Source organism: Pseudorasbora parva, chromosome 19 (genome assembly GCF_024679245.1).
Source record: "Pseudorasbora parva isolate DD20220531a chromosome 19, ASM2467924v1, whole genome shotgun sequence".
Lineage (NCBI taxonomy): Eukaryota > Metazoa > Chordata > Actinopteri > Cypriniformes > Gobionidae > Pseudorasbora > Pseudorasbora parva.
In genome coordinates this window covers 44543396-44560090 of record NC_090190.1, presented here as the reverse complement: position 1 = coordinate 44560090, position 16695 = coordinate 44543396, and the positions used below count along the sequence as shown (strand labels likewise).

The 16695-nt window shown below is 44.1% G+C and overlaps 1 protein-coding gene across 2 annotated transcripts in view; it reads left to right on the top strand.

The window, feature by feature from the left end:
* Positions 1–12879, top strand: part of LOC137048241 (hydroperoxide isomerase ALOXE3-like) — an 18743-nt gene extending 5864 nt beyond the window's left edge. The window contains exons 6-15 of one of the 2 annotated variants that reach the window (XM_067426310.1): positions 212–309; positions 405–574; positions 685–828; positions 1093–1296; positions 1847–1933; positions 4749–4918; positions 5151–5272; positions 5654–5754; positions 6008–6178; positions 11382–12879. In XM_067426310.1, coding sequence (XP_067282411.1) covers positions 212–309; positions 405–574; positions 685–828; positions 1093–1296; positions 1847–1933; positions 4749–4918; positions 5151–5272; positions 5654–5754; positions 6008–6178; positions 11382–11561 — 1447 coding nt within the window. In that variant the 3' untranslated portion in view covers positions 11562–12879. Of the gene's footprint in view, positions 1–211; positions 310–404; positions 575–684; positions 829–1092; positions 1297–1846; positions 1934–4748; positions 4919–5150; positions 5273–5653; positions 5755–6007; positions 6179–11381 lie in introns of those variants that run through there. The other variant, XM_067426311.1, reaches the window with a different exon arrangement.
* Positions 12880–16695: the final 3816 nt, after the last annotated feature.

The window sequence follows — 16695 nt, the reverse complement described above, 5'->3', positions numbered from 1 at the left end:
ACTGTGTACCTGTGTATTCTCTGTGTGTGTGTGTGTGTGTGTGTGTGTGTGTGTGTGTGTGTGTGTGTGTGTGTGTGTGTGTGTGTGTGTGTGTGTGTGTGTGTGTGTGTGTGTGTGTATTCTGTGTGTGTGTGTGTGTGTGTGTGTGTGTGTGTGTGTGTGTGTGTGTGTGTGTGTGTGTGTGTGTGTGTGTGTGTGTGTGTGTGTGTAGGTTAGCTGCTCTGCAGACAAATGGAAAAGGTAAAGACAGATCATCATGGGAAAGCTTCAGCGAAATTAAACAAGAAACCGATAAAAACAAAACCATTGGTACTCATCTTAAACGAATTAACTGTTCAAAATTACTATTGCAAATAACGTTCTGTCTGTACTGTAGCATATGTTCTGACATAGTATGCTTTCAGAATACATTCAGGAGCACTGGGATGAGGATGAGTTCTTTGGCTACCAGTTTCTGAATGGCCTCAACCCCATGATGATCCAGCGCTGCTCAAAGCTGCCAGAGAATTTCCCCGTCACAGACGACATGGTCAAAGATTTCCTAGGCGGAAGCAGCTTGGAGCAGGAGATGAAGGTGCGCTACAGGCAATGATTAGGAAGGGCTGGGTCTGGTTTGCTTTGGTTTTTGTCTAATATTTAGTTTGTGTTTCTCCATTATTTTGTGTGATACACCCCTACACCCAGAACGGGAACATCTTCCTGTCTGACTATAAGATATTGGATGGGCTTGCGGGAAATGTAGTCAGTGACCGGCAGCAGTATCTCACGGCTCCTCTGGTCCTGCTGTACTGCAACCCTCAGGCCAAGATGATGCCCATCGCCATTCAGGTGTGTGGGGGGATAATCAAATTAAATACAGGAACATGAGGTAAATAAAAGAAACAAAGAAAATGTGATCTGTAATGTACAACTGATGAGTAGGCAACATTAATTAAACATTAAATAATCCTTTTGTTTGATATGTCACTGTCTTCATAGACTAATTATGAGATGCTTTGGAAATCCTGTCATTTTCTTGAAAGAGAAATCATAACCCAGATTGCCTCAGAAATAATTTGTACCATTTCACACATTCACACTTAATCTGCACAGTTAGGGCAAAAGCCCAGCAAAGAGAATCCCATTTTCCTCCCATCGGATTCGAAGGATGACTGGAAACTTGTCAAGATCTTCGTCCGAAGCGCAGAGTTTGCAGTTCACGAAGTTGACGTTCACCTGCTGAGAACTCACCTACTGTCAGAAGTGTTCACCGTGGCCACATTACGCCATCTTCCCTCTCCACACCCTCTCTTCAAGGTAGAGTCTGTCGCCATTGAGTTGGTTTAACATGTGTGAACAGTTAGGGAACAGTGATTTGATAGTAGGAGAGTTTTTCAGTTGTAGTCTGTGGTCGCAGATGTCTATTTTACCTCAGAGATGTTGCTTTGTGAAAAAGCCTGCCCTTCAGTATTTACCTTTTGGAGGGTGGGACTGAATCTGTAGCCTCTGGACACATTACACTGAATATTAGGTACATGAGGGGTTGTTAATGTCTTACTCAACCCCATTCACCTCCCTGCAACATTTCCCCAAAAAAAACTATAATTCTGTGATTCATACAGAAATAACTTTAAGCAATAAAACATAGGGAGTTACCTACAAAAGAAAGCTTTTTGGGTACAGGTACACACACACACACACACACACACACACACACACACACACACACACACAGACACACACACACACACACACACACATATCCGTGCAATAACACACACAAGAAATTAAAATGCATCATTCAGTCATGTATTTTTTATCTTTTGTGAAGAATGAGCAGGCAAATCTCTTACTTTTCCTTCTGTAGCTCCTCATTCCCCATACCCGATACACGTTCCAGATCAACATCTTGGCCCGGAATCAGCTGATAAATGACAAAGGGGCAATCACCTTGGTATGCATATGGCATGGGTAAAGTAGCACTAAAGGTTCAATCTTCAAATATAATCCAATAAAAAGCAACACAAACCCTACAAAAAAAACCCTGCATAATGGCTTTTTAGTGTTTTCTGTGATGACTGACTTCTTGAACAATCTACTCTTTTCCTAAGTTCCATCCATCACTTATCCGGGGCTGGGTCGCGGGGGCAACAGTCTTAGCAGAGACACCCAGACTTCCCTCTCCATAGCCACTTACTCCAGCTCTTCCGGGGAACCCAGAGGTGTTCATAATCCCTCCAGCGTGTCCTAGGTCTTCCAAGGAACATCTCCCCACAAAGGCATCCAGGAGGCATCCAAAACAGATGCCTGAGCCACCTCTGCTGGCTCCTCTCAATGTGGAGGAGCAACAGCTCTAGTCTGAGCTCCTCCTGAGTGAGGGTGAGAAGCTCAGCATCTCTAAGGGAGCGGCCAGCCACCCTGCGGAGAAAACGCATTTTAGCTGCCTGTATCTGGGATCTTGTCCTTTCGGGCATGACCCACAGCTCATGACCATAGGTGAGAGTAGGAACATAGATTAACCGGTAAATCGAGAGCTTCGTCTTACAGCTCAGCTCCTTCTTCACTACGACAGACCGGTACATTGACCATATTACTGAAGAAGCTGCTCCGATCCGTTTGTCAATCTCCTGTTCCATCCTTCCCTCACTCATGAATAAGACCCCAAGATACCTGAACCCCAAGAACTCCTCCACCTGAGGCAGAAGCTCTCCACCAACCTGAAGTGGCCAAGCACCTCTTTTCCAAATGAGAACCATGGCCTCTGATTTGGAGGTGCTGATTCTTATCACAGACGCTTCACACTCCCAAACTGGCCAAACTGACAACATAATCTGCAAAAAGTAGCAACAAAATCACATGGTCCCCAAACTGGACACTCTCCAGCCCTTGCTCCATAAAAATTTTGAACAGAACAGGTGGTAAAGGGCAGCCCTGCCAAAGTCCAACATGCACTAGGAACAAGTCTGACTTGCTTCTAGCTATGCGGACCAAGCTCCTGCTCTGGTCGTACAGGGACCAAACAGCCCTAAGCAGAGGGCTACGTCCACTATCGGCCAAATTCTCCTCTCCAGTTCCTTGGCATAGACTTTCCCAGAGAGAACTCGGGTACTCGGGCAGATCTCATCCACCCCCTGGTGCCTTGCCACAGAGGAGCTTATTAACACCTTGATGACTCCAGCCCGGGTGATGGACGAGTCCCCCTCTGAGCCCCAGCCACTGCTTCCTCAATGAAAGACGTGTTGTTGGGATTGAGAAGATCCTCAAAGAATTTCTTCCACGGTATGACGATATGCCCAGTTGAGGTCAACAGCTGCCCATCTCCACTGTAAACATTGTTTGTAGGGCACTGCTTCCCCTCCTGAGCCGTCAAACAGTTTGCCAGAATCTATTTGAGGCCAACCGATAGCCTTTCTCTATGGCCTCACCGAACTCCTCCTGGGCCCGATTCTTTGCCTCCACATCTACCTAGGCTGCAGTCTGCTTGGCCTGCCGGTACCCTTCAGCTGCATCAGGAGCCCCACAAGCCAGCCAGGCCCAATACGACTCCTTATTCATCTTGACGGCATTTCATACTTCCGGTGTCCATCACAGGGTTCAGGGATCGCCGCCTCAACAGGCACCGGAGACCTTACGGCCACAGCTCCGAGCAGCCGCATTGACAATGGAGGTGGAGAACATGATCCACTCTGACTCAATATCTCCAGACTCCCTCGAGATCCGGTTGAAGCTCCGCCGGAGGTGGGAGTTGAAGATCTCTCTGACAAGAGGTTCAGCCAAACCTTCCCAACAGACTCTCACAATTCATTTGGGTCTGCCGAGTCGGTCTCGCTTCCTCCTCCACCATCGGATCCAACACACAATCAGATGGGGATCAGTTGACAGCTCCGCCCTTCTCTTCACCCGAGTGTCCAAGACATACGGCCGGAGGTCAGATGAGACGACCAAAAAGTCTATCATTGACTTCCGATCTAGGGTGTTGCATGTCTCCTCAATCAAAAATACCTGATTCAGGTCATCACCTCATTAGTAGCTACTCCAAGACCTGATGTGGGTGTGTCAGACAAAGGACACATCAAAATGTGAACTGTTGGGGGTCCTCCAGGAACGTGGTTGGGAAGTACTGCTCTAACAGATGGCAGCTGAGATGGGGGGGCTATAAGCAAACCCACTTCATTCCGCCTTCTCTCACCATGGGCAACTCTAGATTAGTAGAGAGTCTAGCCTCTCATAAGAAGTGTGGTTCCAGAGCCCAAGCTGTGTCTCCACCTTCCGAACAAGCTCAGGCTCCTTCCCCGCCAGCGAGGTGATATTCCTCATCTCTAAATCCAGTTTCTGTGTCCAGAGATTGGGTCATCGGGGGCCTTTGAATTTTGCCCAATCCACTACGCACCGGCCCCATACTATCCCTCCTGCAGTTGTTGAGCCCACGGGAGGAAGGCCCCACGTCCTTGTAAGTCCTTGTTTTATTATAATCACACTGGGTGTGTGAACTGCTCTTAGTCTGGCCCATCACCAAGGATGGGTTTGCCTTGGGAGACCCTACCAGGGGCATGTAGCCCCAGACAACACATCTCCTATGGTAATCTGGGTACTCAAACCCCTCTACCACGATAAGGGAACAGTTCAAGGCGAGGTTTTCCTAAATTGATTATTTTTTATTTACATTTTTGGTAAATTATTATGGGGTTTGTGGTGCCAGAACCTTGTTTATAGCCTTTAACCTAACTTTATGTCATGTGTCTTCTCTCCATTAATGACACTACTCTTAGTATTCCGGAATAGGTGGAGAGTCATTGGGTAATTTGCTGAAGCGTGCGACTGCCTCCCTGACCTACAGCTCCCTCTGTCTTCCTGGTAACATCTTGGAGAGAGGCCTGGAGAAGGTTCCAAGCTACTACTACAGAGAGCATGGGATGAAAATGTGGAATATCATCAACAAGTAGGACCACCAGCAGAGTTTAAGCTAGTGTTAACTGATCTGATTTTTAGGGCTGAACTTTCATATTTCATCAATTATACATGTTTGTGGGTTTAATAGTCAGTAAGCACATGCTGTACATGTCGCTTTGAATAAATTCCTGCTTAAGAAATAAATGCAAAACAAATCTACAAAAAAGTAAAGCTGTAAATATGTAAACCTGGAAAACATCTGACTGTGAGGTTGCTTACAGGTTTGTTGCGGCTCTCTTGTCACACTGCTATCAACACGATGCACATGTGCAGAAGGACACAGAGCTACAGTGCTGGATCAGTGAGATATTCACCAATGGCTTCCTGGAAAGAGAGAGCTCAGGTCTGTTATCAGTCGTTATCAGCGCTGCTGCAGTTTAAGATGCAGCCAGTCTGATTTCTGGTGGAATAATAATGTGTCAAGACCAATGAGTTTGCATTTCCAAAGGAATTGTTGCCATGTCAGGACATTTAAACAAAGGTTTCCTTTCTTTTTTTTTGCGTTCAGCTCAGTATTTGCACAGCATAGAATAGACATTTGTAAACCCCACTGTAATTCACTTTCATGGAAAATAATTGACCCAGATCAAAAGTAGTTTATAGATTATGGCTCCACTCTCAATTTTAGTGTGTGTGTGGGTTAGGCTATGGGTGTGTGCGTGCATGCGTGAAAATATCCTAAACTGAGTTCTTCACAGAAACAACCTTTCATTAATTTTCCCAGGAATACCTTCATCTTTTCAGACATTGGAAGAGCTTATCAAGTTTGTTACCATGGTGATATTCACTGCATCAGCCCAACATGCCGCTGTCAACAATGGACAGGTCAGTGCAAGTCAATTCACTTCCAATCATTTGATTGTCTGTTGACCTGAAATATCAATAACCTTCCGTGAGTTTGCTGTTGTCTGTTATTAACATGACCTCAAGATGCTTAACCCCCTAGAGTAGGTAGGCCATAACAACAAGAAAACCTTGTCCATATCCACTTTCCATGGCTTCAGTGATCGTAATCATGCGCCGTTATTAAGAATATTTGGCTTATATTTCAAATTATTGACCAATTCTTTCCCCCCAGTATGACTTTGGTGGCTGGATGCCTAACTACCCCAGTGCCCTGAAAAAGCCCCCGCCCAAGCAGAAAGGCCAGACCACTGAGGACACGATCCTGGAGACGCTTCCGGATAAGAGCACGACGGTGAATGCGATGGCTGTGCTGAGGCTGCTGACCAAGGACTCTGCAGACTATGTGAGTTTGGACATGTGTGTGTGTGCGTGCGTGCGTGCGTAATACAATGGCTTACTTAAACTGCTTTTATCCTGACTGTTGCAACACAAAGGACATTTAGCAAACTATAAGCATAAAGTGTTTAATTGGGCTCTAACTCAGTATTAGTGTGCTGTCATACTTATGGCCTGATTTACTAAAAGCTTGCACCAGTGCAAACCCTCTTTTGGTGTTAAACCACTGTCAGGATTTACTAAAGACACGCAGTGATAAATTCAGGTAATTTAATAATTATGCCATCATTAATAGCACATTATTTATGAGTGTTTGAAAGGACCGTCACCACTTTTGTTGAAGGTCCACACACATGATGAAGTCATGAGAAGCTGATGCTCAGTTAATGATGACTACTGTAGTATAATGCCAACTTAATTCAGGTGCTATGTGCTGTAATGCTCTATTTTACTATGAAGAAGACTGAATAATGAAGATCAGAAGATCATTAGTTCTCACATTAATTGATATACTGGCCTGTGCTTTCAGGGAATAATGTGGATTTTCGAGTATTCCTCTAATAACTCACGATTTCACACTTACATTAAATTAAACAGAGTGAAGGTTATGCGTATTTAGCTCTGAGGTCTGAATTTTGGCCCGAACCCAGAGTATTAATTGTGCTAATTATCTGAATATGCTCCTCCCGAACTTTGTTGATAAAACGTCCCCAGTTACCACTGTAACCTTAGTTCCCTGAGAACAGGGAATGAGACGCTGCGTCAGCTGACGCCACGGGGAACGCCTCCAGCGTGACCGGTGTCTGAACTACTATCAAATCATGGCAATTCTACTGACCGGCAACAGCCTATGATGTCATCAAGGTGCGACTAGGAAGTATAAAAGGGCACCTTGCCAACATGACACTAGCTTCTTCATCTGAAGGGACTGTTTGGCAGGCAGGCCTTGAAGAATGGCAAACTGACGCAGCGTCTCGTTCCCTGTTCTCAGGGAACTAAGGTTACAGTCGTAACCGGGGACGTTCCCTTTCGAAAGGGAACTCGAGCTGCGTCAGCTGACGCTATGGGGAACGATATACCCATGCCGCCATGCTGAGGGGAGTGCATGCCCCTTACTAGCAGTGACAACTGCCTGGACAAGAGTTCGAAAAGGAAAGTCTGAACCACTCACCCCTCTGGTCACACTAGGCTGTCAGTGACAGCATTCCCTACGGTCATAGACCAAGCTATATGCCTAAGAGAGGACCTATTAAGTTTTTATCTGAGGTCTCTTACCCTCGGCTGCTCAAAGGCCTGGGACCAACCACTTCAACAGAAGTGGCCCCTTTAAGGGAATGTGGCTAGGGGGCCCGAGGGCGCCCCAGCCGGTCACTATTCAGGAAAACCTTCACCGAACGCCACCAGGGAGGCCTAACCTGGCATCACTTCTGTGGGACACCCCGGCTTGGCCAACCCTGTCTGTAAAAACAGAGCCTCTGGACATCGCTCTTACTCATGAGCATCCAGACTGAGGGACTGCAAACTGGCAATGTCCTCCTCAAACCGGAACTCGGAGATGGGAATCCTGGAGAGCAGTACTCAGCATAGTGCTTCTTACCCTTGCCAGCGAGGGGAGTCTCTTCTGCTCAATCCTAGGATCTACTGAACACATATATTACAGGAGTGCTCAGGAGGCCGGACAGGCCTATGGACTGATCTAACCGGAAGGCCCCGAGGGGGGCCTGCCCGTCTGATCAGGCTCAGGTGGCCGTAAGCTCGCAGATGACCCTCAGTGAGGAGAGCTCTTAAGCCTGCGTGGTAGGTAAACCATGCTGTATGCTGGCCGGTCCCTGTCCTGAAGGGGCCGCGCAGCAGAAACGGCGTCTCGTCGTGCTAGGGCATGAGCCCGCCCTCGGGTATTGCCGGCTAAGGCCGGGACCCGACAGCTGGCAACCACTAGCTGTCAGCATAAAACCAGTTATGTGTTCCCGTTCAAGGGACTCGTTCCCCCCCAGGGAGTCCTGAAGGAGCCTCTACCTGGCACCGTTGAGGCTAGCTGTTAAAGGCCACAGGGAGGTGGCTTTACTGGTCCCCTCAGGGAGGCCCATGAGGCCATCAACACCAGAAGCTACCCATGCTAGCTGCATGAGTGTCCAAACCGTGGAGTTCGCCCTCAGGTAGGCCTGGCGAGGCCTACTACCTGGCAGCAAGGCCTGCTAATGGCTAGCTTGTCACCGAGACCGGATCCGGGAATCCCTTCCCAGGGAGGCCCAGAGGGGCCTACCACCTGACAGCACATTACACCGGCTAACCGAGCGTCCGAACTCGGGGGCTCACCCTCAGGACGGCCTGGAGAGACCGCTACCTGCTAGCCAGACGTGCAAACTGTCGGAAGTTACTGTTTTTTGTTCCTCGAGCTCGCCTCTGAGGAGGTCTGTTTGATGCCTCACATACAGTCGAGTGTTTAGGGCGGCCTGGAGAGGCCTATTGCCAAATGGCAGCTCCCTGTTAGAGGCCTGGTGACAGACGGTGCTTATCAAATGGCAAATCCCACCGGGAAACCCCGCAGGGCCGGGGAACGACATCAGGAAGGCCTGGTGAGGCCTGTCACCTGATAGCAGAACATGCTAGCTGCCTTGGCTAGCAACCGTACTCACTGTCATAGGAACTGGGAACCGGGGCTCACCCTCCGTGAGGCCTAGAGAGGCCTAGTTCCTGTCACCCAATGGCCGAGGCCCTGGACCACCCCCTCAGGGGAAGTCAAATGAGGCCTGCTGTAACCAAGCAAGCCCTCAGGGAGGCCTGGTGCGGCCTGCTACCTGCCATCTGGTGACTGGAGCCCAGGGACAGCCCCTCAGGGGAGGCCAAATGAGGCCTGCTGTACCTCAGCCGTCCCTCAGGGAGGCCTAGGGAAGCCTACTACCTGGGTTTGTGGCCATGCCAGCGATGAATGCTCACTGGCAGGTTGGATGAATGGCCGCTCCAAGTCGGGCTGACAGTGGCTTGTCTGCTGGCTGACGAAGAACTGGACATCCAGTAACCATCTGGGGACTCATCCCCAGGGAGGCCATAAGGGGCCTGCTTTTGAGGTTTCTGCTGCAGCCGACATCGTTGGGGAGAACCCTCCCCGGCTCACATGGGCCATTCTGCTATACACCTTTCTGCATTAATAACAACCCCCAAATGCGGAAGGGCTAAACGACCCTAAACTGCGGGGAGGCCGGATAGGGATAAAAGCTCCTGCGGGACTACCGACAGGAGCCCGGGGCAACTGCCAGGGCGACATGCCACCGCGAGACGCCACCGCCATCCCATCAACAGCCTCGGCCAACTTGATGCACTACTATCAGTCTGATAGAACCCCACAAACAAAGGCCCTAAAAAGGGCTGGGACAGACCTTACTGCAGTTCATGCGCTAGCCTGACCTCACATATTCATCTAGACATTTCATTAGCAGAGGTGCTAACGCCACCCAGAGGTGGCTACGGCTAAAAAAGTTCGCTAGGAGAACGTACGTCAGTTTACATCGCCGCTGCGTGCCCGCGGGCATGCGCGGTGGCCTAAACTGCTCATATTTACACATATCCAGAAGTGAAACTGCCTTCATAAACCACAGTGCTACGCTAGCAAACGTAAAGCCTACATAAACACTCTGTGTTTATCACAAGCATCGTTTTAGCCACCTCACCGGGGAACTACGGGACCTAGAGTGTCATCGTTTGTCATTCATTGTATCGTATGGCCCCACCACAGGCCGATTGCAAGAAGTGCCTGGGACGATGCTGAAGAAGAGGAGAAAAAGTCAGTTGTAATTCTTAACCCATATTTTCATCCATATCACCAACTGCGTTGTGATAAACCTTTCCTCTTCTCTGGGAGTCCGCCTCTTTGCGCCCCGCCCTCAACCACGGGGCGCACGAGAGGCGCGCCTCCCGCCTGCCTGGGACCGGGATCTGAGAGGCGTGCGGGTCCTCAGACACCACCGCAGATGCTTTCTCGATGCTGGCCCTCGGGCCCTGCTATCGCTGGAGTGGCGCGTGTCCGCCGCCCTGCATCAGGGTTTTTTATTTATTTTATTTTATTTTATTCCCTGATTGAGATCCCTCAGCAGATCTTCCCAGTATACTTGTAGCACCGACATTGTGTACAAAGTAGCACCGGGCTGACCTGCTAGTGTGTATGCCCTGCCATCTAAGAAATGTATCGCTAAAAAAGCTTAGATTGCAGGGTTGGAGCTTTCAGTGTTCAAACTGGACATGGGTTCTTCCTCGATATTAAAGCAACCAAAACTAGGTGAGAAAATGGATAAGCCCGCCATACAAACAAGACTTGAGAGCACTTCTTGTTAAACTATTTACTTTTGTGAATAAGAAGATACTTCAAGCAGGCTACAGAATGTCTACCAGTTGTGTGAGAGTTTTAGAATTTGAATGTGCACTACAAAGAGTCTATGCTATGTAAGTTGGGCTAATATATGTTTTATTATTATTTTCTATTTTTAGTAGACTTTTCTTAAGGAGCATCATTTATTTTTAGATTTATTTGATGGCCAGTTGGTGTCTGTGCAATAAATATGACAGTTCTAAACAATCTAGTTTGTTTTATTGTTCCACTATATTGCTGATATTTACAATAATGTATTGCATTTGATAGACGTGTCTCTCACATTGTCCCACAGCAACATTAAAATAGTGTAGATTAGTGTACAATATTGTATAATAATAATTTATTCTATTTAGTGTCCATTTCATTTAATATTGGGGGCAAAGTTATTTTACATATTTGAACATTTAAAAAGAGTTACAAACACTAGTCTGCTCTACTAATTTCAACTGACTTGTAAAAATCAAAATTATATGACTTATAGCTACTTTTTTTTTTTTACAGTAACGCAAATAGTTACTTTCCCTGGTAACGAGTTACTTTTATTATAGAGTAATTCAGTTACTAACTCAGTTACTTTTTGGAACAAGTAGTGAGTTACTATAACTAATTACTTTTTTAAAGTAATGTTCCCAACACTGGTTATTGGGGAAATGATGCATAAGTGTTCTTTATTCATCAGATCACACGTCAAACTTTCCACTCCCATCTGAGGATTTTTGAATCGTGCTCTCATACTCATTTGCCCTCTTTAGTAAATCTGGCCCGTAATGTGTTAAACATTATTATAAACATGTTTATGATCAACATGTTATTTACGATTACAATCTTGATGTCCTGTCCACAGTATCCTCTGGGACATTTCCCAGAAACTCTGTTTGATGAAGAGGTTCCCTGCATGCTCATTGAAGATTTCCAAAAGGATCTGAAGGAGTTGTCTGATCTCATCGAGCAGCGGAACAAGGAGATGGAGCTTGCCTACACATATCTGAGCCCCAGAAATGTGGCCAACAGCGTGACCATTTGAAAGGATACAGCAGTCCTTCTGAATATGTTTGTCTTTCCATTAATAGCTTTGGCAAAAAAAATAAAGACCAAAGCAAAAATAACTCACAGTAAGATCATGGATATTGGCTTTCAGGGAAAACAAGATAAATAATGTGAAAGGCACGGCTTAATATGTGTGTGTAGATCACATTTTATTATTCAATATTATGCTTTATTAGTATTCATAATCAGTTAATATTGTGTGTCTGTATTATTATAATTTTTTATTAGCATTCAGTTACCGGTCCAGAAGAGTCATCAGATAAGTGGAGAATAAAACCTTAATGAACGACATTAGAAGGCTTTTGCTGGAAATTCAATTTAAATGCGACAACTGTGAAATGTTAAATTTTGCTAGAGATATTTTAATTTCTTGAAATAGAGTGTAATTCAAACTTGCCTTGCAACAAAGTTTCCGTTTTAGATGTGAGTGTGATTTTCTTGTTTTGAAGTGATAATGAGCTAAACATGTTTTCTTTAACAAGTTTGACTTTTGCTGATTTCTAGCTATGAAATCTTTAGAAGGGGAAGCTATAATAAGAGTTGTGTGGTTTTGACGGAGACCTTAAGCCTTTATGTGTAGAGAAAAACAAAATAAATGTGTGTGTGCTTGTTGCCAAAGTTGTGGTATCCTTGGACAAATATAATGACAGCTTGAGTCCAAGGCGAGCTTACTGAGGACAGTCGTGACTTCTTCAGGCCCCAGGATATGTCCGAGTATCAAGAGCTTTGTTCACTGTTTTTCGGGGCCGAGCATCGGGTGAAGACTTACACATTGTTATGTTATTTTTGCCTTTTGGAATTGTTGTCTTTGTATTATTCTGAAACGTCTTTAGGTAAAAGCAGAAACCATTCAGTGGTTATTCGTATACACTTTTTTAGTCTCAGAGTGATTTTTTTAATGTTTCTGGTTGTAGTTCAGATATTTATAACCCGCCCAGTGTACTCAAACTCAGACTGATCTGGGTTAAGGACACCGCCGAGGGCCCTAAGCCAAACCTGACATCTTTAACCTGCAGGTGAGAAACGTTTAGGATTGCTATGTGTTATGGGGATGTTTTAGGATGTTACAGCGGTATAGAAAATACAGCAAAATGTGTGTGTGCAGTGTAAGTTTCAGTGCATATGTTGACTTAATTCACTATACTTCTGTTTTAATTTAAACCGTATGTTCCTCTGGGAGCATATACACAATCCCTTTGTCCAGAAAATCAGAGAAGAGAAGCTTGCATGAAGAGTTCACTGTCTCCTAATGTCTGACAAAAATATTCAATAAAAGAAATCTCTTGGCAAAATAACTGGTGTCTGGTCCCATGAATAAAACAACAACAGGAAAGAAGAGTTTAAGTCTAAAGTGTGATGCATTTTTTAAAAGCTTATGGTTTCTGAGATATAAGTTCTTACAACTGTGGTGCCATATAGTGACATAAATCAGTACAATCCTGCAATATTAAACATCGCTTAAAATGTATACTTTCACAATCAAACTCAACTATTGGTTAACTGTAAACTCTGTCCCATATTACACTCTAGTGTGATCAAACTAAAACAGTCCCATGTTTGTTGCTTGAGCCTTTGTGTTACAGTGCAAAATACAGTATGATGAAATTCATTTTTGTTGTTTGTTTATTCCAAAATCAACGGCTTACTCAGAGGAGGTCCACTCCAGACAGTACGAGTCCAGGTGCACCTTTAGCATATGAGTTTTCTAGACATTTACATGCCTTTTCATTTATTATAAGATGTACATAAAACTGAGGTCGCTGAAGAATTCTCCATTTCTAAAACAGTCTTTGGTATCACCATACTTGGAAAGCGATCCATTGCCTTTGGGAAAGTTTGTAGTGATAAAAACATCAAGTCTCCTTTATTCAGTCTCTCCTGAAAATATTTTAAGAGAAGATGAACTGTCCTTGTTGATCTTATGCCCAGTATCTGTAAAAGCATTAGTATTGCCCCAGGTCTTACCAGCCTCTTCCATTAGGCTCTTCATTTTCACAATCTTAGCATTTGTCAAAAACAGCTTTAACCACGGTGTAATATCGCCACATAAATCCAAACGCACCGTTAATCAGAGGTTCTTCTAAAAACCATTGGAAAGACTTATAAGTCAAAGATATTCTGGCTTGCACCAAATGCCAAGCTTTGCTCACACTTTCATAAAAAGGAGAAATAAACCTCAAACCAAATGTAGTGCAGTCCGTCCAAAAGAGATTTTTCCCTAAACCCCATCCGCCAACCAGTGGTGGAGGAAGGACTGAATCTCAGTACTGAAGTAAAAGTACAAGTAAACAGAAATATATTTACTTTAGTAAAAGCAGAAGTCCTACAACGACAACCCTAATTAAGTAAAAAGTAAAAAGTACCTGATTTTAAATGTACTTTAAGTATTAAAAGTAAAAGTACTTGCATAAAAATGTATTCTCTTAATGTCTAATTCTAATAATTAAAAAGAAGAAAACAGTATGAGCGGTGGCGTTTTAATTGAGTTAGTTTAGGGTTAGTGTAATTGTTCTGACCATCTGTTGCCCAGTTCACATTCTGACTTACAGTTCTGCTTATCTGCAAAGTTAAAGGTCAACATTCTCATCAGCTTTGGTGTATTTAAATCTTCATATTTATGATATTTTTACCTTTTATAAAGGACATTTTCCCCTAATCTTATTAAATATAGGCTTTGCTTCAGCTTTCCCTTTATATTCTTACATTTGATTAATAAATTAAATTAGAATAAGATACAATAGGGTTGTTACCAATCAAATTAAATAATTAACACTGAAAAATTACAACTGCACTAAATAATGCTATGAGATTGTTTTAACTAAAGTGAACTAAACCACCAGTAGATGGCGGCAGGGGAATCCTTATGAGAGAGTCACTGAGTCGATTCGTTCAAACGGCGGATTCGTTCATAAATGAGGCAGTCGTTAATAACAGGGCATTGAATCTTTGATTCAGTAACGCGCTGTTGCTGTGCAATACGCTATGGTTCAGATGTGGAAATATGATCTTGGAAATATTTTCGCTGCTGAAATAGAACAAAAGCAATAAAGCAATCAATAAAGTGTAAGTGACTTGATGTTAATTCATTGTTTATGGAACTGTCAAATGAAATCAGTGTCACATTTTCTGTCGTGATGGTATTCAGGAAAACTACACTCGTTGGTCGTGTCATGTGATGTTTTTTAACTGTTATAAAATATAAAAACTAAACATTTTGAATGTTTAATGCAGTATGTTACTGAGTTTCTTTGTGTGAGCGGGGCTGATTTGTTTCCATTTCTCCTCGAGAGGCGGCGCGAGCCTCAACAGCGCCACCGTCAGTTCATTAATAACGTACATTATATATTATTATCCGGGCGAGCCTTAATCTCCAGCCCTGAAACTGATCAGAAAATGTGACGAAACGTTGTAGAAATGTAGTGGAGTAGAAAGTATAATAATTGCTGCAAAATGTAACGAAGTAGGCCTAAAAGTAAAAAGTATGCTCTATTTATTCTACTTAAGTAAAGTACAGATACGTGAAAAATGTACTTAAGTAAAGTAACGAAGTATTTGTACTTCATTACATTCCACCACTGCTGCCAACCTTACTTAGAAAGCAAAAAGGTAATCCAGCCCACGATACATTTGGTTTATATAAACATTTCTGAATACACTGTAGCCTAAAGGCTTCTTTTCTACTCTTGAGGTCTGCAATGCCTTGACCACCTTCTTCTTTTGGAAGATTCAACTCAGCCTTAGGCACCCAGTGCAGTTTATCCCAAACGAAATTAACCATGTTTACTGGTATTTTCCAAGAATCCCAACAGGAGGCTCTAAAAGATAATCTGTGCCATAAGGAGGAGGCTACCAGATTGGTGATAATCAGAGCCCTTCCCCTGAAAGACATTTTAGGCAATGGCGATTTCCACCTTTCTAATCTTGCCTTTTCACACACATTCCCCCAATATTTCTGTTAAGTTGATTCATATATTATTTTAAACCGCACTGTGACCAGCTCTTTCCACCTGGGCAAAACCATTTTTCCCTCTCTCCATTGTCCAAATAAGTATGTTGAACTTTTGGCCCAATTTACTTTTGCAGGGAAAAAAAATCTGTAATTATTAACAATACTGTTGCATGATGTCACGGCTGTCCTGGACTCCATTTCCCATGATCCTCTCTGCCCCGCACCTGAACTCAAGTCCTCCCGGTCCTCGTCATCTAGCACTCCTTTATATTGTCCTCCCTCCTTGTCCATTGTTGTATGTTATACCCCGTGTGTGTGTGTGTGTGTGTGTGTGTGTGTGTGTGTGTGTGTGTGTGTGTGTGTGTGTGTGTGTGTGTGTGTGTGTGTGTGTGTGTGTGTGTGTGTGTGTGTGTGTGTGTGTGTGTGTGTGTGTGTGTGTGTGTGTGTGTGTGTGTGTGTGTGTGTGTTCAGCAATCTTATTAATTTCATTCTGCCCACTAATCAAAACCATTACATCAAGAGTGACAAACTCAGTTCCTGGAGGGCCACAGTCCTACAGAGTTTAGCTCCAAGCCTGAAGGACTTGATTATCTGGATCAGGTGTGTTTAATTACGGTTGAATCTGAACTCTGCAGGGCTGTGGCCCTCCAGGAACTGAGTTTGACGCCTCTGCATTATATCACCAACATATGCTGACAGTTTTATCTCTGGAAGGGAATATTCACATTTAAAACCATCTAACTCCACTCTGATTTGATTTAGCATTGATTCTAAAGCTATTGAATACAGCATGCCTGACCAGGCACGACCTTGTCTTACACCTCTTTGAATTTTAAAAGGACTACACAAGCCAACATTTACTTTCAGTATACTTTCAATATCACAATATAGCACTTTAACCATATAAATAAACTCAGGAGGAAAACCAAAAGCCTCAAGAGCACACTGTACGAGTAGATCGCATGCGATGTAAGAGCAGATTTATCTAAAAACAACTTGTTTAACACAAAATGGGCCTACTTCTCTTCTATTTTTTTCTCACAATATGGACCAAAATAGAAATATTAAGAAAATAAATAAGAAAGAAAATAAGGCAATAGGCTACGTTATCAGTATGTTGAATTACATTTACCTCTCGTTGTCTGAGAATATGCGCCGAAAG